Source organism: Nematolebias whitei, chromosome 13 (genome assembly GCF_014905685.2).
Source record: "Nematolebias whitei isolate Nwh7 chromosome 13, NemWhi1, whole genome shotgun sequence".
Taxonomy (NCBI): Eukaryota; Metazoa; Chordata; class Actinopteri; order Cyprinodontiformes; family Rivulidae; genus Nematolebias; species Nematolebias whitei.
In genome coordinates, this window is record NC_056510.1 from 20,256,750 (window position 1) to 20,280,955 (window position 24,206).

General features: G+C 38.9%; 2 protein-coding genes across 2 annotated transcripts in view; one reads left to right on the forward strand and one right to left on the reverse strand.

The window, feature by feature from the left end:
* The window catches only part of lrp2a (low density lipoprotein receptor-related protein 2a), a 57,526-nt gene extending 41,977 nt beyond the window's left edge, over window positions 1–15,549 (reverse strand). Inside the window, exons 1-12 of the mRNA XM_037686950.1 lie at window positions 15,431–15,549; window positions 6,524–6,631; window positions 6,301–6,423; window positions 5,813–5,929; window positions 5,277–5,387; window positions 5,076–5,189; window positions 4,851–4,967; window positions 4,204–4,347; window positions 3,966–4,085; window positions 3,617–3,745; window positions 3,060–3,229; window positions 356–579 (exon numbers count right to left, since the gene is read on the reverse strand). Of these exons, the coding sequence (XP_037542878.1) occupies window positions 356–579; window positions 3,060–3,229; window positions 3,617–3,745; window positions 3,966–4,085; window positions 4,204–4,347; window positions 4,851–4,967; window positions 5,076–5,189; window positions 5,277–5,387; window positions 5,813–5,929; window positions 6,301–6,423; window positions 6,524–6,631; window positions 15,431–15,497 (1,544 nt within the window). The 5' untranslated portion in view covers window positions 15,498–15,549. The remainder of the gene's footprint in view (window positions 1–355; window positions 580–3,059; window positions 3,230–3,616; window positions 3,746–3,965; window positions 4,086–4,203; window positions 4,348–4,850; window positions 4,968–5,075; window positions 5,190–5,276; window positions 5,388–5,812; window positions 5,930–6,300; window positions 6,424–6,523; window positions 6,632–15,430) is intronic.
* A 577-nt stretch (window positions 15,550–16,126) lies between these two features.
* Window positions 16,127–21,793, forward strand: zgc:172182 (coiled-coil domain-containing protein 89). Its single transcript, XM_037686433.1, has 8 exons — window positions 16,127–16,171; window positions 17,270–17,338; window positions 17,908–18,380; window positions 18,579–18,709; window positions 18,797–18,933; window positions 19,006–19,082; window positions 21,512–21,611; window positions 21,707–21,793. Exons 1-8 carry the CDS (start codon window positions 16,127–16,129, stop codon window positions 21,791–21,793), a joined length of 1,119 nt encoding a protein of 372 aa, XP_037542361.1.
* Window positions 21,794–24,206: the final 2,413 nt, after the last annotated feature.

Below are 24,206 nucleotides of genomic sequence, written 5' to 3' on the forward strand. Positions count from 1 at the left end.
AAAAACTCTTAGGAACCCTGAAAGAAACTTTTAGAGGCTTTTGCCTTTTCTAGGTACAGAATCCAAAGAAGGACAATGTGTTTCTAAGTGTATCCCTCCAAGGAGCTGTATATTAATTTAAGATAAGCAGTTTCTCTGCAGCCACCTGGCTGTCCCTCTCCCTTGAACTATACTATTGGATTACAATGAGGGTCATCACTTACATTGCTCCTCACTAATCTACCCTGGGCCATCTGTTAATCTCAAACATCCTACCCCCATCATTCCATGCCAATGGAGCACAACAGACACTGAATGTGGGAATTAGGAATGGGTGGATAGATGAAAAAGGAAGCAGAAAGGGAAATTTGCTCACCCAACAGTGGGGTCCACCGCCAGTCCTCTAGGGTTTCCCAGGTTTTCAGTGATGAGCGTAACTCGGTTACTTCCATCAAAGTCCACCATGTCAATCCTGTTGACGCTGGCCTCCACCACATACAGTTTATTGTTCACCCAGTCCACCGCCAAATTCTCAGGGTAGTCAACTGATACATTTAAAACCACCTGCACATTGGACCCATCCATATGCACAGAAAAGACCTGTTTGTAAAAGATACCATTGTTGTCAGGTTATTAGTTCTTTGGAGGTCACTTTTAATCAGATAAACAGAACACTGCTCAAAACTGACAACTAAGAGTGACAAACTTGATCGTATGAAGTGGAGTTCAGTGGAAAGCTTACCATGTTACCAGTTGTAGATAGGGCTTCGAACAACCTCGGCTTAGAAAAGTAAAGTTTATTTCTAACTGGATTGACAAGATAACAGATAGTCTAAGTGGGGACAAAACCAAAGTCATTTGCTGCAGAAATATGATTATATTCTTGACTTTAAAAAACTTTTGAATTATTTGGACGTTTACAAAAACAGGGCAGCACGGTGGCACAGTTGGTAAAGCTGCTGCCTATCTGCGAGAAGGATGCTGGACTAAATCCCGGCCGGGGGGCTTTCTGGGTGGAGTTTGCATGTTCTCTTCATGCAAGCGTAGGTTTTCACTGAGTACTCCAGTTTCCTCCCACAGACCAAAAACATGCATGTTAGGCTGATTAGTAACTCTAAATTGTCCCTAGGTGTGAGTGTGAATGGTTGTTTGTCTCATTTGTCTTTATGTGTCCCTGTGATGGACTGGAGACCTGTCCAGAGTGTACACCACCTCTCGCACAGTGACTGCTGGATATGCGCACCAGTGACCCCCACGACCCAGAAAGAAAGAAGCGGGTAAAGATAATGGATGCATGGATGGATGGATTTGCACAAACAACTAGCAAAATGGTAGCTGTAGCTTGTCCTGTGCAGCCTAGGCATACGATTTTGGACACAATAACCATGAAATATAAAATTAACAGCAATGTAAGCATGCATAAAATAGTGATTACCAGTATATGATCCACTATAAAATATTTTAAATTGGAGTTGTTTTTAAAAGGCAGCAATCCTTCTTGAGCTGCTTGTTAGCTTATCGGTCTGGTCAGAATTTAAATTTGTTTCTGCAACTTAAATCTAATTAAAGAGATAATCAACAGGTAAGACATCAACTGTTCATAACCTTTCACATTCAAAAAATATAAACATATACATGCATTTTCAAGTTCACATCTAAATGTTCTTGGTTGCTAACAAAAGCAGATATTTAAAATTTACTAAAATCTGCAGCTTTCTCTCTCTTTCTTTCTGTCTTGATTTCTAATGATGGACAAAAGCTAAAATATTTATTTTTTTATTTTTTCCTTCTATCACCAATTGAAAGATTTTTCACCAACTGAAATGGAAACAGCGTGAGTGAACATCTTTGTGGTTATTTTTCTGAAATATGTCTTTACGGTACGTTACTCACATTGTGAACTTAAAAACTTTTTTGAAAGAGTCAACAGCAATATAGATGTGAAAAATAACTAAATAAATACTACAACTTGTAAAAAAAAAAAAAACATGATGCAAACTGTTCATTTTTGCCTAAAATTTCTGTCTTCATTCAACCTTTATTTACAGTATACGGGTTAGTTTCATTGAGCCTCGAGGACTCGTTTACAAGGGAGACCTGTAATCTTACAATATATTTTCAAAGCCTATAGCGAGAACTTCAGCACATGCCACTGCAGGACTACGTTGGGACCACTTGCTCAGGCTGGAAGCCTTGGCACCATGCAGCTGGCTGAGGGAGATCGCTTTTAGCAGCTCTCCTTTTTTTGAAACCAAATCCAGACATCTAAAAAGCAGGATTTTCAACTGACCTGTTTAAAGAGAAACTGAAGAAGTGGAAATAGCCTGATAGTTTAACCTTTCTGGTTGCATTCACATGCCCTGTTTGTGCTCTCCCTACTTTTAATCTGACATGCGGCCACTGAGGTGGCTAATATGCACAGATGCCCAGTCAGAGATATGTTCTAGCATTTCAGACAAAAGAGAGGAGTTCAAACCAACGAGAAGCCCACAGGTAAACCGAACAAAAGCGTTTTAGCTTGCAAAAGAATGCATATAAGTGGACAGTTCCGCTGAAAATAAATACAGCATGATTAGATTGAAGAAGATTGAGTTACAAAAATTACACTTTGGTATGTGACCATCATACAAGCCTATCAGACAGGTTTCAAGATTAAGCCATTTGGATTCTATTACATATCTATTTCCCTTCATTATGAGCCAGCCTCTATGGGGCCAAATACCATTATTATAGTATCAGCATTGCTGGTATTTTAAAAGATAACTAAAATAATTTGTTTCGGGCCAGTACCCGTCTAACTGATGAATCTTGACAAAAAACTGGCCTTCTCACCAAGAAATATCAAACGACTGACATACCAGTAAAAATTAAGGGAATAAGTTTCTTTTGGCTGCTCCCTTCTTCAGGGATCCCTACAGTGAGCAAACTCACGTTAAAGATTTGGGAATTTCTTTAAGTGGGATGCCCTTCCTGACACAACCTGGGCTCGAACCCACAACCTCAGGATTAGAAGAACATGGCACTGATCAACAAGCTACCACATCCCCACCAGTAAGTAATAAAGAATATTAAAAATGCACCTTATTTTGGATGGTATCAGTCCAGAAGATCATTTGGAAATTATAATGGTAGTCCACCCCCACTGCAACCCCTCTGTTCTGAGAAGTAATCAAAGTACGTAGGCTGTTGCCATGGATGTCACCTATTACCAGGTCTCTTCCGTTAGAAAAAATTATGGAAGGAACACCAGCTGCAAAAAAATAAAATAAAACAAGAATCATAAAAGTTACAAAACACAGGATCACACAGAAATCACTAACTACTGATTCTGCAAGAACTGAACCAAAAGGACAGTGGAAATTTATAAAATACAAGTGAAGGTAGGCAATTTCAAATCTCCATTGTTTAATGCTTCTCTTACCAAAACTAAATTCAGAGAGGTCAGCCTCTCAGACAACACTCTTTCTATGTGTGACAAAGGCCAAAGACTCACTGAAACAACATTTAGCATGCAGAAACTCTATACAGAGACTGACAAAAATGTAGTTAGGTTTATACTGATGAAACTCATTTGGATGGATCCTTCTCAGTCAGTCGCTCACAATCTGAGCATATTGCACGTGAAAGTGCCACTCACTTGAGGCGTCAGCTCTGCAGTACCTATGCTGCTCCAAAATGTAGCCCTCTCGACAGCTGCAGCGATGGGAGCCAATCCGGTCCTCACACAGCTGATCGCACACGCCCCACATGGTGCAGTCATCAAAATCTTTAGCATGATTGAAAGAAAATCATAAGACGAAGAATAAAAGCAAGCACGGCACAGATATTAAGGCATGCAGGATTATTAAGCAAGCCTATAAACTTCATTTTCATTAAAGAGCTTTTGATATATATATCAGAAATGGTGTATTACTATTAGGCAACCTACAAACAACCACTGTAGCTACTGATTTATTTAATTTCCAAGGTAAATAAAGAGTAAATACCTATGCATGACCGACTGTCATTACTGCTGACAATGTATCCAGAAGGACAGGAGCAAGTTCCTCCATCAGGGGAAGTATGACAGTGATGCTCACAGCTCAAAGATGCACATTTCCAGATACCTGATCAATGAAGAAACCAATATATGGGTGGATTTTCTGCAGTGGCACAATCTAAAAGATTACCAATATACAGTATGTGTACATTGCATGATATGATAATATTTGGGATGGCACTAACTGCAGTTGCGTCCAGCAGTGGTGTTTGTTTCGTCCTCTCCCTCGGGGCAGTCTGCCTTTCCATCGCACAGCTTATCCATGGGAATACACAGGCCTGAGGAAGGACAGGGCCATTCCCCTGGGTAACACTCCCGTGGTACGTTGCCTGAACACAAGATAAATTTATCATCTTTTCCTGCTCAAACAGATGGATGGGGATACAAAAATCTGGATAAAGTTACAATTAGAGTAACACACGTGCTTCTTAAATGTTAAGGAATAAAACAAATTGTGACTTGGGCATTGTCACTTTAAAACTGTTGCAGGGGATTGGATTTGCAAGGGCACATGGGGGCACTGAAGGCTTCTATCCTTAAAAAGCGCACACTTTTCACAATCATGTGGAGGAATTCTAAAGCCCTTTAGGGGGGCTGCGCAATCTTGTGCCACAAAGAGGCGTTTGAATAACACACTTAAAGGAGCACAGGCATAGCGTCTTGCTAAACCAAACCAACCATGGAGACTAAAGATGAATCAGGTTTCAACAGCCCCGGTTCTTTCTTTCCCATTTTAGGGGTATTTAACCAGCCAAATATGCAGGGCTTCTGCTTCCAAAAGCACAAAGTAACATAATATACAAGTACAGAGTTTCAGCTACTGTATACGTACTACAGCCTTTTTCATCTGCGTTGTCCTCACAGTCATCCTCTCCATCACAAAGCCACACTTGGTGGATACAGCGACCACTGGGGCACGTGAAGTAGTTCCCTCTACATGTGGGATACGCTGCAAATTAAAGCAATAATGACATGTTTTAATTAGATAACTCATTAGACTAAAGTTGCTGTTGATCCAAACAATGTTTTAGAACATAGATAAACAGGGACTCCATACTGCAGTTTAGCTCATCGCTTCTATCTCCACAGTCATCATCATGGTCACAGACATATTGCTGAGGAACACACAATCCATTACGACATTGAAACAAGCCTGGATTGCAGTGCTGTGCTGAAGAAAACAGAATGCAAAGAGGCTAAAAATGACTTCTTTGACAGCGACGTAATGCTTTTGTTTGTAAATTTGAACTCTTCTTACTGCAGTTTGCTTCATCAGAACCATCACGGCAGTCAAGAATATGGTCACATCGCTGCGTTCGATTGTAGCAGGCCCCATTAGCACACCTCATCTGGGTACACTGTGGGTAATCTGTAAGATTAAACCATCACCAGGCCACCATTATGCACTGAAATGAACCTGACAAATGTGCTCCTTTCTGCTTTTTAACATGTGAAAAGCCATGTGAATGGGAGGGATAACCGACTAAAAATCAAAAGCACAACCATAACAGCAGTGATTGCCACAGCATTCTTTATGCAATTGTGAGATTACCACAGTGTGCAGTGCCACGAGACTACCATGTCGGCACAATAATGGCATAGCAGCTGAACTTCAGCTTGACTAATCCACCAAAGAATCTGCAATCAACCTCTGACAACAAGAAGCATATTGTGGTCCGTTCTGTCAGTCATCGAGCCTCTTAATCTTAACAAATTGATTAAAATGCCACAGGAGCCCGATTTAAAAAGAATAATAATAAAAAAAGAGGGAGGAGCATCCTGAAGAAGACTTACTGCAGTTTCTCTCATCAGATCCATCTAGACAATCTGCCTGATGGTCACATCGATATTCTGCAGGGATGCACGCCCCGTTACTGCAGCTGAACTGGCCACTGGTGCACGTCCTGCCAGCTGAGACCAAAAACGAAGAGTGATTGTGAACACATATAGTCTTCATCATATTCTTCTTGCGCTGCATGCAATCAAAACATTGTGTTCAACATGGGCCTAAACAGCTTCCACTTCGCCGATGCTCTGGTGGGTCCATTATGAATTTACCATATCATACATGGTATGGTATGGTATGGTATGGTATGGTATGGTATGGTATGGTATGGTATGGTACGGTATGGTACGATACGGTATTGTATGGTATGGTACGATACGGTATTGTATGGTATGGTACGGTACGGTACAGTATGGTATTATGAATTTAGCAAAAACCTATAAACTTTGGTTTAGAATTGCAAACATGTCTCCTAACTTTTGTACAGTGTACTTACGGCAGTGCTGCCTCTCATCTGAGCCATCCTCGCAGTCTTCCTCGTTGTCGCACACCCACACTTCTGGGATGCACTCGCCGTCACTCAGACACTGGAAATGGCTGTTATCACATGTTACCTGAGCTGTCGAAATACACACGGACATGTCGTTATTTACATGCTTTACACTAAATACGTTTAACCCTGCGAGGTTTCATGCAGTGGAACATGATGAGAAACTCACGGCAGCCCTGTTCGTCGGAGTCATCGACACAATCCGATGTCCCGTCACAGTGCCAGTCACCTGGTATACACCGACCTGTCCCGCAGCGGAACTGCCCCACGTCACATCCTGCACACAGTTACAGCTTTAATAAAAGAATCACTGGTTGTTTTCAAGTTTTCTTGTTTAAACCTGGTTGACTTCTTGGTACTGTTGTCCAAAGGCAAACAGGTGTGAAAGGTGTTTTTGTTAATGAGAGTGTTGTCTGTTGTGTTAGCAAAATATCTTATGAACCACTGGGCAGATTTTATTGAAACACTCAGAAAGGAATTAATGAATGTACCTTTGCAACTAAATCATTTTTAAAGTCAGTCCAACTCAAGATGGCTGTCACAGCTAATCAATTTGAGCAAACACAAAATTTGTCATAACCAGTCTTTTTTTTTTATATTGAGCTAAAATTTAGTGTGAACTGAAACTTATACCTAATTTACATTCTGAGCATTAACTGATCTTTGATTTTAACTATTAGTCAACTCTATCTGTCTGTTAGCAAAATATCCCATAAACCACTGAACCAATTTTAATGAAACTTTTAGAAAGTAATCATTTGTTGTACAAATACAGTTGAATAACTTTTGTAGTTAACACAATTCAAGATACCTGCCAAAACTAATTGGAATTAGAAAACACAAAAATGGCTATAACTACGTCAGTTTAAAAGATATATAGCTAAAATGTGGTATGTTAGTAGCTATGACTAATTCACAACACAAACTCCAGTGAATCATGTTGTGAGGCATCTTTGCATATTGTTAGTCAGCCCTGTTTGTCTGTTATCAAAATATCTCATGAACCTCTGGGCAAATTTCAATTAAATTATCAGAAATTATCCATTGGCTGTACATCTACAACTGATTAACTTTTGCCGTCAACCGAATTCAAGATGGCCATTGCACCTAAACAACATGAGCAAACACAAAAATGGCCATAACTCTGTCAGCTATACATATATTGAGCCAAAATTTGTGTTCACTGATGCATGGTGTGTTTAGTGGTGAGGTGGGGGTGCAGGGAAGCCCTCCACTCATGAAACACATTGTTAACAGCATTGACAAGACTTGGAGACAAGCGTGCCAGCCATCCCCCCCAGTCAGTCCCTTGCACAACCTTCACTGCTCTCCAGCACCGAGGCTCCTTTTGATGTTTGCGCAGAGTGGCATCTGCTGAGATAAGGTACCACCAGTCCACCTTCCCTGACGTTTTCCAGGAGAGATTGATTCGGGCAGCACAGTTCAGAGGCAGAGCACTCCATCAGGCCCAATCAAACAGGAATGTGCATTTCTGATGCTCTCTGTGACAGCCTGGTTTATGGTACGTGCTGCTCCTGTCTGCTCTGAAAGGTAATTAGAATAAATAGTGGTACTGGGTGGTACCGCAGCCGATTCAACCCAAATTCTTCACAGGAAGAAGTGTGAGGTGGTGATTAGTGGTGTATGCTTGGGGTTGAGTTTTTAACTTACTGAATCTTTAAAAAAAAAAAAAAACACAGTCATATCTGGTCAAATAGCTTCCATACATAACTCAAATGCAATGGAAACTATATGACAACTTGTAAACATTTGCTTGTACGCCTGGATTTACATTTATCTGAAGAAAATATGTTTAGGCTGAACTCAAATAAATTCATTATTTACTTTATCCAAAAACTTGTTGGTTTTTTTTTTTTTGTAAATGCTGCACGAGAAAAACATTAATTATCTTAAAAGTCAGCAGTTTACAATCTCTAATGTAATGGATCACTTCCATAACAACTGAGGGATCACTGCTATATACGGTGCTAAAGGATTTGTTTACCTTGTTTTCCATTATTAACTGAACCAAAAAACTGCTTTGCAACCAGTTCAATAAAACATGTTAATTGAGCTGTTGTCCATAAAAAGAATATTTATCCTACTGAATCACTGATGGTAAAATTGCTCCCAAACCTGTTCAAAGCTGTTGTTTTGAGGCAGTGATCACAGAGAATTCTGCCTCATATGAAGCATCAAAGCAGGCAAAAATGTCAAATAGATGCTCTCTATTTTAATAAAAACTACAGTATTCATTTAAGGAACAATAGGTTCAGTCATCATACTACAGGAAAACCTTTGTTCAGGGCAATTAATATAGAAAAAGGTTTAAAAATATATACTAAAACAGGCTCAATAAGCAAGTGATAAAAATCTGCTATAACAGAGAACCCCAAGAATATGGTGCTATACATGAAGCCTTGTGCTGAGAATTTAAAACCATGTATTTCCAAGAAGTAACCAACCTGCTAGAGGCTATTATAAATGCAACCAGTGTTTTCTGACAGTATTAACGCTGGGAAAGGTGACAGAGACTGTACACTGCAGCTGATCCACTTAACAGCACTACTGTATCTTGTTTTACGGTTCTTTTAACTTTCTGGAGGAAAAAAACTTTGCAACTTTTTTACTCATCAAAATTCTGTCATCAACTTGACAGAGTCTCAGTTTGTGTCAACCAGTAACAGTGAAGGTAAAAGCAAAGCTGACTGGTGCAAATCTATAATTTAGAAAAGTTCAGTTGGAACTTGTAGCTTTTATTTTTAGCACTGAAGCCCCTTTGTACTATTAGGCTGCATCATGTTTCTGTCATTATTTTTGATTTTGATTTTTTTTATTTTAATTGTCCATGCAAAAATTACATTAAATCAGGGAAAGTGCACCATGGCTTTTGGTGGCACACTCATATGGAGGAGACAAAATAATTAAAAAGAAATTCACATATGTACATAGAAATGAGATTTTTACTCTTTGGGATTCTATAGTTCTGGCTTAGGTCATGGTAAAGACATTCAAAGTTTAAAAGCATCACAGAAAATTGGGACTTTACAGGATTCAAATGGCACTTTAATATAATTTAAATATTTTAATCAGTTGTGACTTAGAATTTATAATTTATGAAAACTTTACCACTAAAATTTCAGCTTACAACATGACGTTAATCTTTGAGCTGTCAGCAATTTTTGCTAACTCTTTTTATTCACACTTTTTAATTTAACCTTTTACATCAAATTATAAACATTTGGTCTTTTTATTTATTTGCTATTGTTGTTTATTTTTATAGTTCTATCAAATCCTTGCGGTGTGTGCACATTCACACTCTCATTAACTCCCATATATCAGCTTGAAAGTTTATATTCTAAACTAAAGAAGTTTTGAACGTCATGTCTCCTACATAAAAACGTAAAAATGGCATGTGTGACAAGCAGCCACATCTGTCATATACAGTTTAGAAGTTTTCTTCAGTAAAACTGAAGAAAAACTGTTTATCTGAGATTTACTTTTTACTCTGCTTTCAAGTCTGCCTGTTAGCATTGTTAAGATTTATTTTGATTTTTGTTGTGTCAGTGTTGATTCAGCACTTAAACTATTGTTTTACAGCTTTTTATTTTTCCATCTCCATCATCTGTTGCTTCTCCATAATCAGAAGCAGGTCTAGGAGAGAAACCCCAGATATCCCTCTCCCCATCTTGTTCTGGGGGACCCCGAGGCGTTCCCAGGCCGGCAAAGATACACAATCCCTCCAGCGACATTTGGGTCTTCCCCAGGGCCTCCTACTAGTGGAAAATGTCTGGAAAACCTCTAAAGGGAGGCAAACAGGAGGCTTCCTAATCAGATGCCCGAACCCCATCAGCTGACTCCTTTTGATGCAGAGAAGCAGCAGCTCTACTCTGAGCTCCTTCCAGATGATGGAGCTTCTCACCCTCTCTCTAAGGGTGAGCCCAGTCACCCTGAAAAAGAAGTCCATTTTGTACGCTTGTATGCGGGATCTCGTTCTTTTGGTCATTATCCAAACCTCGTGACCATAGGTGAGGGTTGGAACGTGAGCAGACCAGCAAATCGACAGCTTTGCCTTTGACTCGGCTCTTTCTTCACCATAACAGACTGAAGCAATACCCTGTGATCCCACAGTAGTTATAACACACTCTCCTCCTTTTTAAAAATGGAAACCACTATCATGTTCTGTCACTCCACAGGTGCTGTCCTAGTCCTCCATGCAACATTGAAGAGGCATGTCAACCATGACAGCCCCACAACATCCAGAGCCTTTAGCATCTTGGGGCATATCTCATTCATCCCTGGTGCCCTGCCACCAAGAACATTTTAGATTACCTCAGTGACCTATGCCATGGTAATGGACTCGTGTTCAGACTCTGCCTCCTCAAAGAAAGACTTGGTGAGTGGATTAAGGAGATCCTCAGAGTACTCCTTCCATAGCTCAAGAATATCCTCAGTTACGGTCAACAGTTCTCCACCCAAACCAACCGCAGCCTGGGAAGGGGCCCACTTTCCTTTTCTGAGTCGCCCAACGATTTGCCAGTACCTCCTCTAAGCCAACCAAAAGTCCTTCTCCATGGCTTCCCCAAATTCCTCCCATGCCCAAATTTTTACATCCACAACCACTGAAGCCACAGACCTTCTGTCCGCCCTGTACCTGTCAGCTGCATTGGGATTCCTCTGGGACAGCCAAGTCCTCAATGCCTCCTTCAACTCAATGGCCTCCATCACCGCTATTGTCCACCAGCAGGTCCTTTGGTTGCCTTTGTGACGGGCATAAATCACCTTTAGGCTACCGCTCCTGGAAGCCACATCTTCAAGGCCCTGACCATGGCCCATTCGGATTCCATGTACCTGATCTCCCCCAGGACATGTGAAAAACTCTCACAAAGATGTGAGTTGAAAGTTGCACAGACAGGGGGCTCCACCAGACATTCCCAGTTCACCATCACTATGTGTTTGGGTTTACCAGGTCTGTCCGGCAGCCTCCCTTGCCACTGGATCCAACTCACCACCAGATGGTGATCAGTTGACAGCTCTGCTCCTGTCTTCACCCGAGTGTTTAAGATATAGGGCCACAAGTCTGACGACATGATTACAAAATCAATCATTGACCTTTGGTCTAAGGTGGCCTGGTACCAAGTACACTTATGAACCACCCATATGCTAAAGCATGGTGTTCATTATGGAGAGCGCATGCATAGTGCAGAAGTCCAATAAATGAACACCATTCGGGTTTAGAACAAGGAGGCCATTCCACCCAGTCACCCCCTTCCAGATGACATTGTCATTGCCCATGAAGTCACCCAGTAGAGCATGGGAATTCTCAGATGGTACCCCTTCCAAGACACTGTCAAGAGACTGCAGAAAGGCTGGGTAATCTGAACTGATGTTTGGTGCATAGGCACAAACAACAGTCAGAACCTTCTCTCCTACTGCTTGAAGCCACAGAGAGGCAACCCTCTAATTTACTAAAGAAAACTCCAACATCGAAGCATTCAGTCAGGGGCTTGTGAGTATCCCCCCACCCCACCAATGCCTCTCTCTCTCTCTCTGTGTAACTTCAAAGTAGGAGAAAGTCCAGCGCCTCTCTCCGGGAGTTGGGTTCCAGACCCCAAGCTGTGCATAGAGGTGAGCCCAACTATATCTAGTTGATACCACTCAACCTCACACTCAAGCTCTGGCTCCTTACTTGCCAGTAAGGTAACGTTCCACGTCCCTAGAGCTAGTCTGTGCCGCCAAGAGATGGCATGGCCAGGGATCCTCCCTCGCCTGCCGCCTTGCATCCATAGCACTTGACCTCGACAGGTGTTGGGCCCATGTGTTGGTGGCTTCCTGTGCCTTCTTCAGGCTTGGCCCAGCCAAACCCCAGGAGCCCAGGCTCGATCACCAGACACTTGCCAGCAAGTTCCCCCAGCCTATTGCTATGTTTAGCTTTTAGCCTGTCTTTTCTGGCTTTAGGCAGTAAATACAAGTAGCTTTATGGTCATTTTTTACTTATAGTGTCTTGCTCTTTGCAGCTTTCAACAAGTGTTTAATTTTAGCTAGCATGTTGCCAGTTTTAAAGTTTTAAACCATTGGATTTTCTAGAAGAAAGTTAATGTATGTTGGAATTTTGGACGTTAGCAGTTTTGGCACCTTTAAAAAACTCTTCAGAAAAGTCTTGTTTCTGTTACTGTTTAAACTGTCTTTTGTGTGCTCTAATGTTTTTTCTCTGCCCTCAATTAGCAACTTGAACCCACAGCGGGAGAGAGCACTGCTCTATCTGTAGATGAAGAGAAGGACGTCGTACTGCAACTGGCCAACAAAGAAAAGCGGTAGAGGAATTATCTTTATAATGAAGCACCCCAAACAACTCAAACTCCACTGGAAATTTACAATGGTGTAAAAAAAATACTCATAACTGGAAGTGTCACTTTAAAAATAAATAATTTAGAGCAAAAATCACATTTTTCTCCTTACTTGGGGTACAAGTAAAGTAATAAACAACACCAGTCCACTGCTATTGAAATTTGACATGTATGGAGTGGCTCAAAGATGTCTTTAAGCTTTCATCAATGCCATTTTGTTTTGGCACAGTCTTCTGCACTCACTGAATGTCAGTGAAGAAAAGTTAAGAAAACGGCTGCTGGCAGCATGAGATGCAGGACCCATCCATGCTGTCAGAGCGAAGTGCTGCTGCCTATTTCATATGGTAATCAATGCAGCAGAATGCCATCAAATGCCATACAAGTGACTTTGGCTCCCACTACTACTCTCAAAGGCTGCTAAAAACCACAGGACTTTGGCAGTGGCATGGAAGCAAAGGAGAGGCATAAGGAGGGAGATGAATAAAACCCAGACCTGATTGTGAATACACAACAATTTGGTGCATGCCTTACAAAAACTAATACATTTAACATAAACAAATCTAAAATTAAGTTGTCCCTATGCAAAACCACAACTACTGGACATCTTCATTTTGCCCTGTACAATGAACTACAGTTTGCCAGATTGTTAGAAGCTCAACAGGTGTCAGCGTGCACAGGGGGGTTACAAAAGGATTTGTTCTCAGTTTGAGAGAACCGCGTTCCAGTTTCTAATGTTTTATTGCACAAGGATTTACAGGCTCCTACACCAGAAAGAAGCTGACATGCACCTTTTTAATGCATGCACTGTCCTTGAAAACTTTAAATACACATAATAAGCAATCGCATTTCTGTTACAGTCATCTAAAAAAAGAAACGTAATAAATTCAAAGCCTACAGTTTTTTGAAGAAATGCATATCGCCCTCCGCCATTTATGCCAAATTTAAATTGAACTTATGTTGAGAAATGACAGTTTTAGCCGTGTTGCAGACATTTAAAGTTCTATCTGATCTTATCTTTCTTTTGTCAAATAATATAAAAGTAATGTTATGTGAAATCACAACATTTGCTCAGAGTAGGCTACTCTCGGCTACTACCATGTCAAATATTAGATCCATGTCTGTAGAATTGACTGAGTCACGGCCCTTTTTTGTTTTAGCCAAAGTTCAATAATTGGTGAGCCATCTTGAATTGAACTGACTCCAGAAATCAATTTGTTTTAGATGAACGTCCAGTGATTACTTTCTGAAAGTGTTATCAATAGTTAACAGTTAATATGCAAACATGGGCCAAAACATAATCGCTCACCTTCGCCATGTATTGGCAGTCAATAAATGCGGACAAACTAACATGCTGCACCAGTGTTGTTCCACATGAACACACCAGTGAAGGTCTTAATGCGCACATAAGGAATTATTAACAATTTACTGGCAAATGGTTAACAAAAAAACAACATTTTACTGACTAAACGTGCCTAGAACAGCACAACTATTAGAGTATGATTAATAAATCGACACCATAAAACCTCCTCATGCTGTCAAATTAGCTATTAGGGCCAGTGTAAGCATTTCATACCAGTATCAACCTCAAGGCTCGGATAATGAGTTCCAGAAAGGTCACAAACGAAACCATTATCAAACTAAAGTATTTTTGTGGGGGACTGAACAGAGATTAAGAGAAAATACCATACTCAGCATGAAGAACTATAATTTTTTTCTACATTTAGTTGGCATGTCTAAATTTCTGACTTTCATGTACTGGTAGTTGGTTTAAAATAACATAATCCAGGTTTCTATATATATTTTTTTTAAATTACAAAGAAGTTAATGATCAATGTGAACATGCTGACAGAGAAAATCGGATGAGTTTCTGGGTCATCACACTTCAGCTGCCATCAGCAAAATTTCATCTAGAAGTTCAGCTGCGCACATTCAAAGGCATTATTTTAGTATTTTAGTACCAACGCTGGCTGATTTTTCTTGTGTGCCATTCCCAGTTTTAATTTTTCTCTATGACAGTTAGTAAATACAAAACATGTAGCAGTGACCCTGCTCCGGGCCCATTTCCCCCTCAACTTTGAACTGTTCCTTCAGTGGAAATGATTCCATTTTGCAGCAGCTGCAATTAGTTGCTTGATTCACACTAAGGAGCTTACATGCTAAGGGGTTGAGCAAAAAGAAAGCAGATTACAGTTCGAGAAGCAGGACTGAGCCGGGCTACGAACACTACAGATAAGATTGCCACATATAAAAACCAGTTTTTGTACCTTTTTTTTTTATTATTATTAGAAAATTAACTTATTTGATCTGGATTCAAAATCTGAGCGTGCAGGGTCAAATCTGTCCCACTGGATGAGATTTGTACCATATTCTCTCAGTCCTCACAGATTGTGTATAAGTCACATGCTCTTTTCTGTTACCTAGCAACACTAAAGCACAGGCAAAAGTTCCTCAGGAGAACTTGCAATCTGTCTGAGGGAGGCTTTGTGCTCAACCTTTAGAGTAAGAGGTAAAACTTTAAGCTCTACAAGCAACATGCACCAAAAACACCCCCCACTTTAATATTATTAAGCATGCTTTGTTTTATTAGTTTGCAAAGAAATACTTTATTCTGGAGCAGTTTAGCTTCAGTTCTAATTGATGAGCAACAAGTGCACAGTCACATGTTGCCTCCTCGGGTAATTATTCAGCTGTAGACAAAAAAAGTAGGAGGAATAAAGAGCACCACTTACCCTCAGCATGGCACCATCCACCCCAACATAGGAAGAGGAGAAGGAGTTTAAGTAGTGCTCTCCACATTGTGGCTGGTCCGTCCAGCTCCGCGGTGCAGATGGAGGAGCTGAAAGGAGCTGGGTCCTGGGATGCTGTTGCTTTCCTCTCTTTCTTTTGGCCCGCTGGTTGATGAAAAGGGGCGTGCGCAAAGACCTCCCTCCCCCTCCTCGACCCACTGGATAAATCCCCTCGCCCTGGCCCTGGAAGCTGCATAATGCCATGCAGGTTCGAGGCGGTGATTTTGCCCTCGCAGCAGGCGACTGTGCTTTAGTTTGTCCCAAACTCGGGGACTAACAGAGGGTCTGTGTATCCGTGTGTAACGAACAATAAAAACTATATAAATTAAACAAAATACTAGTTTTGTATTTAGATGTCATCAAATGAGTATTCTACATTTGGATTGACAGTATGCTTAATTTTGAAAAGTAAATAAGAGTGCCAAACCACTCCGAAATAAACTTTATTTATTAAACTATTTTTGGACCGGTGTATGAAGCTCATCAGCGCCCCCTTGCGTTAGAGCGGCGGAACAAACAAACCCGAGCGCGCGGCGCCTCCACTGCGGTTGCCATTAGCAACTGAAAACTTGGCAAAAGTTTCATCCGCATAGCTCAGTTTTGAGGAGAAACTATCGACGTGTTTTTGTGTGGTACATCATGACGAGTCCTCCAAGAAATACGGAAGCTTTTATAAAGGTGGAGGTATGTAAAGAGGACTTGTGAAAACTGAAAATCTGTCGGTTTGACGCAGTCGGATCCTGTTTTTCAGAAGAAAAAAAAAAGAAGAGGAAAAGAAGCTACTATGAGGTGTAACTATTCAATTAACACATAAAAAAACATTTAAACGAGTTTAGTGGTGCGTCGGATAATTTAAAAATTATTTATTTTATTCAAAAATTAGTTCTCCTGAGATTTAAAGAGCTCCAAAATAGTATTAAAATAATTAATGTTCTCCAAACACCCAGCCCACATCACTGGAAAGAGTTTAACTTTGTTTACTGGCAACTCTTTAATAGTTTCAATTTCAATTAATTTAGTTTATATATATATACATATATATATATATATATATATATAGTTTTAAAGTCAGTACTACAACTTTTATTAAATGACTCATGTGTATTTTGAGCCATAATTCGTTTTTAAAAGTCGTTTTGCTTTGACTGATGTTTTATGCACATCTGTGTGTCTTAATCTTAAGGTCCACACAGTAAAACCTATTTATGGATGTACATTTAACCAGTAGTTTTCCCAAAGTCAAACGGTACAGCCGCTTTTTATATATAATATATATATATATTTATTAAAGTTATTTTAAACCAACATTTCTATTATTGTGACTTTCTTTTTTCTGCATCATCTCAAAACATTAGGCTAAAGTGTTCACACTACTTTTTAATAGATTGCATGAAACAAAAAACCTAAATGACTAAATGAATGTAACCTGGAATAAAAAATGGCACAGAGTTACAGTCATGTTGCTCAGACCAGCCATAGTCTAATTAAGATACTTACCTACAAAATGTATTTAAAATGAGACAAAATACACATCATGTGACACACAAAAAAATGCACCTGACATCATTTAGAGGTTGTATTGTAGCATCATACCTGTACATCTCTCTTACTTTTGCAGTATACAGATAAATCTGAATCTCTTTGGAGAGCTTTTTTTGCACAACTTACAACATTTAACCCTTTATGTAGTTCTGAGTAACGTTGTTCTGTTTGGAGCAGTTTCCTGTCCACAGTTCTCACTCATTTCTTGTCCGTTTTCTTTACTCTCTTGATCTTGTTCAGGGTCATGGGAGGGCTGATGCCTATCTCAGCAATCAGCGGGAGAGAAGCATCATGCTACGCTCTGGACAGGTCAGTCTGTGACACAGCAAGCACAGAGAAAGAACAACCATGTATGCACACACACACCTAAAGCCGATTTACAATCTCTAGTTAACCTGACACACATGTTTTGGAGCTGTGGGAGGAAGATGAAGATACCCAGAGATAGCCCATATGCAAGGGGAGAACATGCAAATTCATCACAAAAAGGCCCTGCACCACAACTTGAACCTACATCTTTCTTGCTATTAGGCTGCAACACTTATCAATGCACCGCTGCAACCCCTGTTACTATTATTTAAATGTTTATTCTTCTTCTGTGTGTTGAAAAAAGTGCATTATCATAAAAACTGTATTGTCACACTATAATATACACAAAAATGCATATGTGCCAGACTAATTTGCTAAACCTCACTACTGAATCTTGCAGGAGACAAAGTACTTAAAAAAAGAAACATTAAAAAACTGGTTCAATAGAAACACTTTGCCACACAGAGGAATAAAATTTCCCCTCACATGAAGAAATCAGTTACAAAATCAGACTCGGGGTGTGTGGCTGTGTTTGAGACATTAACACGCTGTCTTACTTTTGTTCCCAGCATGAAGAAGGTATTCAGAAGTCACATGAGAACCCTAAAAACCTCCCTGCAGAGGACGTAGCAGACAAACAGATGCTGTGGTCGAGAATAGATGAGCAGTCAAGTTTGATCTGCATACTGAAGGACAGAGCAGATGAAACGCTTCTACGATATCAAGCTCTGCAGAAAATTATCTCCGACCTTGAAGATCAAGCAGCCCAGCGCCAGGAGGAATTGGACAGTGAAAAAAAGAAAGCAGAGACATTAGAAGAAAGGCTCACAGATCTGGCTGCCAACAATCAAGCAATCATTTCTTTCACGGAGGAGCTCAAGAAACAAAATGCCCAATTAAAGCTGGAAAACAAGCAGCTTCAGCTGGAAAAGGATTCCCATTTTAATCAAAAGTTACACAATAAAGAAGAATTAGGTCAAAAGCTCCTACAAGAAATCAACCTGCTGAAAAAAAAACTTAAACACGATGGCATTGAATCTAGGTAAGTTTCTTAAACTCATTATAAAGCTGCTCATCAGCTGTATAAGTTAAAGCTACATTTTAAAACTATTTTAAACAAAATATGTTGTTGGATCAAATCAAGCAACTTTGAAAGTGTCCCCTGCAGTAACCCCTTTACACTGTTGCAAATGTAATTTGAACATATTTAGTCTAATGGGTGCTTCTTGTTACATTAAAGGGAGAAATTAGCTGAATGTGAAGCAGAACTCAGAGAACAAACAGTTCAGCATCAAGCCAAAGAGGACGCTCTACTCCAGCAGTTGCTTGAATTTCAACAAAAATACAATGAAGCCATGGAAATATGTAAAGGTATGTGGATTAGAATGGTGTTCATCCCACCAATTACTGCAAACATACATCTGTAAAAAAAAAAAAATGCATTTTTCCAATGTTCAGATTTAAAGCTGAAACTTAAAGAGACTAAAGAACAACAAGCACTGAAGGAACTCAGCATGAAAGAAAGTATAGGAAATCTCACCAAAGAAAAGGACAAATTGCTGATTATTTTAAAGGAAAGAGACAAAGTAAATCAGGTAAATGAGGAAAAACTTATATTTGGGAAAAAAACTCAGTCACTTATACATACAAAATGGTCTGCACTACAGGATCAACAGGAAGAAATCCAGGAGCTGGAAACAAAATGGAGAAAGGAGAAAAATGCTCGAATTAAGGCACAAAACCGGTAAGTTTTACTTCTGCTGCATGGAAACTATGAGAGAAAAAATAATACTATTTAGGCCTGAGTTTGAAATCCACGACCGCAACATTAATTCTTTGTAGAATTGGTTGAGAGAATGAGGCACTCATCTGAAAAAAGAAAAAGTTTCTACGAGCTTAAAGTGCAGACTCTTAGCCTTGTCTTGAAAGTACTGATGCCAAAATTGAATTTAACTGAATCATCCCTGAGTGCTTTCTCCTACTTTATGTGAATACTTTCAAAACTACTGTATGCATGGCCAGTGATGACATTTTTGCACCAAAAAGGATTCAGCTATTTACTTTAAATACTTCATAAGTTACTAATTAGAGGGGGGGGGGGGGGGGGGGTTATATCAGTGTTTATAATATTCTATATATATATATATATATATATATATATATATTCTATAGTATATATAATATAATATTCATATTTTTGTGATGAAGTAGGATCATATTTACAGTAGATTTTAAAAAAGCATGTAAAAAGTATGGGTTGGAATGAAAACTGTATGCTTTGGCAAGTCATCACTTTGAAGGAGCAACTTGAAGGACATGGGAGACTCCATGGCAACAGGTTAATTAATGTAAACTAGAGAGATGGCATTTCCTGCAAAAATGCAGGCTGAATGCTTATTGCAGAAGAACTTGCTGAAATTAGCTAAAGAAAACATGCTGAACTGTAGCCGAAATGGAAAAACAAGACTAAATTAGCAGAAGAAAGCAGAACGAAAACATATTTGCTGAAATTGGTTAAAATATTCAGAAGTCAGCAGAAAAGTTAGGGAAGTATATTAAAAAAAGCTGTAATTAGGAAAAATATAGGCAGCACGGTGGCACAACTGGTAGAGCTGCTGCCTCTCAGCAAGCAGGTCCCTGGTTCAAACCCCGGTCCAGGGGCCTTCTGGGTGGAGTTTGCATGTTCTCTCCGTGCATGCGTGGGTTTTCTCCGGGTGCTCCGGTTTCCTCCCACAGACCAAAAACATGCATGTTAGGCTGATTGGTAACTCTAAATTGTCCCTAGGTGTGAGTGAGAGAGTGAATGGTTGTTTGTCTCGTTTGTCTCTATGTGGCCCTGTGATGGACTTGCGACCCGTCCAGGGTGTACCCCGCCCCTCGCACAGTGATTGCTGGACCTGGGCACCAGCGACCCCCGTGACCCAAAATGGAATAAACGGGTAAAGAAAATGGATGGATGGATGGATAGGAAAAATATATAGCTGAAAATTAGCTGAAAGGCAGAAAGAAGCTTAAACTACCAGAAGGAAGTGGAAAGAGCTGAAATGAACTCAAAGAATGTTGAAAAGCTACAATTAGCATAAAAACAGCTAAATAGTAGCTGAAAAGGCAGAACTAGCTTAAACTAGCATAATTAAATTGAAAGGAGCATGGCAAGCTAAAAATAGCAGAAATAAGTTATTTAGTCTGAAAGTAGCAGAATTTACCATGGAAAACGTGAATTTATCTGAAAACGGACGAAAATAGCTTAAAGAATGCTAAAAAGGTAGCTGAAAAAGTAGAACCAGCTTAAATTAGAAGAAGAAAGCAGAAAGAACATGTTTGTTCAATTAGTCTAAAAGAAGCAGAAATAAGCACAAAAAAAGTGGAAATTATCTGAAAAAGCTAAAATTACCATAAAATAGCTAAGTAGTAGCTGATATAGCAGAAAAAGCTGAAACTTGCAGAAACAAGCTGAAAAGAGCATAAGCTGAATGAAGTTAGAAGAATAAAAAAATTGTATTTAGAAGAAATATTCTTAAAAGAGCACAAAACAGCTGAAAGTAGCTGAAAATGTTTACATTAGCACAAGGAAGCTGAAAGAAGCTGAAGCAGAACAAAATGTGAAAGGAGCAGTGATGGATGTAACTTGAGCTAAAAAAAAAAAAAGTCAGAAAAGGCTAAATATTTTAAAAAACTAAAGTTGCATCGATACCAAAAGTCATAGCAGGATTGTCCTGAAAGAGCTGAACGTTTTGATATATGATTTGTTGAAATAGCACAAAAATTATGGAACAAGACTGGTGCCAAAAAATGTATGAAAGAAAAATGGATCCCAATAGTGTGAATGCTTTATAAACATTCACACTAATAAATGTTGAGATATAAATGTTTATTAAGTTTTTATTAAACATCCACCACATGCCATGTAGTCCTCCTCACTCCTGTTGCTAGCACGTTATTCACACTCCAGCCTTCCCAGAAATATAGTTATTGGTGTTTAATAGCAGATTGAACATCCAGCTCTCAGATAGTGCATGCTTCAATCACAGTAATGACAGTTTATTTGTATTGATTCATCTCATTAATTGTTAAATATTTCCAGTAGTGGACATAGTAAATTATTTCCTCTGCCAGTCAGGAGGCTGTGGGCTATTGCTCTGCTGAGAGCAATAAAACTCAAACTTTCCTCAGGTTTGCCCTGGAGGCCGAAGCAGTAAATGCAGAAGTAAGAGTGAAGTCTCTCCAGGCTGCTCTGCATGAATCCAATACGAAGTTTCAGAAACTAAATCGGGTAAGTTTAACCTGACAATATTAAAAATATTAATAAACGTAATAAAAGCTCAGCCATTCAATGCTAAAAACATGTTTATGTTACATAATTCACAGGATTTTGATGCTTTCAAGGACCACAGTGCCGACCTCCTTACGCGGGAAAGAGATTTAAATAAAATACTTCGCCATATGACAGGCTAAACTTTAGTTTATTAATGTGGCACATATTGTTTTGTTTTAGTTTCTGATAAAAACAAACACCTGACAGATAAAAATTTACTTATGACTGTGCAGAAACTCTAAGGACAAGAAAAATGACAAAACAGCTGATTTACATTCTGTAACATAAATATCAGCATCATTGAGAACACTTGCAGACAACACAGACAAAAAAATATTTTCTTGTTTTAATGGTTATTACTAACATTAATTGCTAACACGTTGTAACATGTTCTGTCTGTGCATGATTTAACAACTTGAGGAACATCTGGGGCTACAATATAAAATTAAAGCAAAACATGACAAATACTTTACTTATTTTGGCTTTTAGTTGCATTATTTTACTAAAGAGCCCACATTAACCTTAAATGAGTTAAACTTTTGAGAGAAGCGTCTCTGGCCAGGCTGATAGACTCATTGAGCATCATGCACCAATTTGAATAAAAAATAATTTGCTCTGTGTGAAGACAGTCGCAGATTAAGCAAATCTCAAATAATTTGAATAAGGAGTTGCATGTCTTCTTTTTATTGTCCTATAAGAGAATTAAAAGCCAGGATTTAATGCCTGCAGAGCTCAAGTACGGCTCAGTCCCACAGCAGTCAACATGCTTGAAGGCCAGGCAAGCATGAGTCCTACTGTAATAATCTCATGCAGCACAAGAGGACAGCAAAAATTAATCAGGACTTTTTTTTTTTTACATGCACAATACTGAAGAAGCATTAAGTGTTACTAGAAAAAAATAATTTGCAATGTGCTAAAATAAAACTGCTTAAGTTATTAGATTTATAACACTCTCGATGCCTCACAAATACAACAAACAATACAAATTTTAAATGGGCAATTATGATGTTAAAACTAACTGATTCTAATTTTGTCAACAAAATTAAACAAAACAGCAGAAAGTTAGAAAAGTTTACTTTTATCACAATTTCAAGAATTACAATAACCTTTACTTTTAGTCCAGGGAACTTGTGTTGTTGTCATTTATGGTGATTACGACACAATATGAAAAATAAAATGCAATGCAAAGATATTCTGCAAAGCAGATTGATTGAAGACAAACATAAATGTTTTTTTCATATAAACAGTTGAGGTTGAGTTAAATCAGAGTGAAATATGATATACAAATCAAATGTTGGATAATATTTAAAAGACAGTATAAAATAAAGCAAGAGATGAGTATTATGTAGAGACTTGAATATCTACATTCTGAGCAGTGTTTCTATGAAATGTTGGAATAAAATGTCATATGTTTGGAAAATGAATTTTAATTTGAATCATAGCAGATTGACTCAAGTGCTCTTTGTGGCATTTTTATGAAGATTATTAGTTAATTAATAGTTACTTTCCACAGTTAACTGTTTAGTCATTTGGTTTTATAGAGATATTTTTCTAACATGTGTGTCATTGTGGTGTGGTATTAAAATTTGCATTTTGCAGCAGACACAGTTATAAAGGAAAACAGTATCCAGGGTTTGCCGCCTACACATAAAAGATTAAACTTTACAACTGCATTCTCGACTTGAACTCTATAAATTGTGAATTGTTGTCGTTAGCGCTATGATGATAGGGTGCAGCATTCCTTTGTGTCAGAAAGTCTCCTCTAATTGCTTCTCGCCTGGAGCTCTGCAGCACAAAGTCTCTTCATCTTTTGAGGACAGGAGGCAGAATGCTCCATGAATTCTCTGCCAGTCGGCACAGGACCAAGCCCATCTATAAACCACACCAGGTGAAGATCGCCAAGAGGTCAAGAGGTCAGCTCGGCTGGTGGACAGTCCAAGGGTCGTTTTGCACCACGTGAAAAATGATGATGTGATGTGGGTAATGTGCCGCCTGCAGGTTCCAACGATTTATGTTCTGAAAAATATTCTGTGTGCTACTCATCTACTTGTGTCAAATATATTTGTATTTCAATTATGAAATAGAAAATAAAAATGGTAAATAAAAACTTGAGCTTTATGATTTCTCTCTAAACTGCATGCATTTTAGAAAAAAGTGTCCTAATGCATTAAATCTTTGTTTCATATTTGTGCGACAATTCTGTATTTTTCATGAACTACTAATTGTATAATCAAAGTGGGAGAACTGGTCAGACGCTGTTTTTCAACTAAACTACAACATGACTGACCATTTTTAAGCTTTTAACTCATCGTTGCTCGGTATAAAAAAATAAAATAAACGTATTGAACCTTTTAACCCCTTTTCCTCAGGCTGGGCTGTTATGATCATTCCAAAGACTGGAATGGAAACCAAAGGTGACAGGCCTTTGGCACTATGAGCCTCTGAACTTTAAACCTTGAAGCTTCAGGGATTTATGCTGTCATCAACACCATAATTTATATCAAATCAAACTGTATATTTATATATATATATATATATATATATATATATATA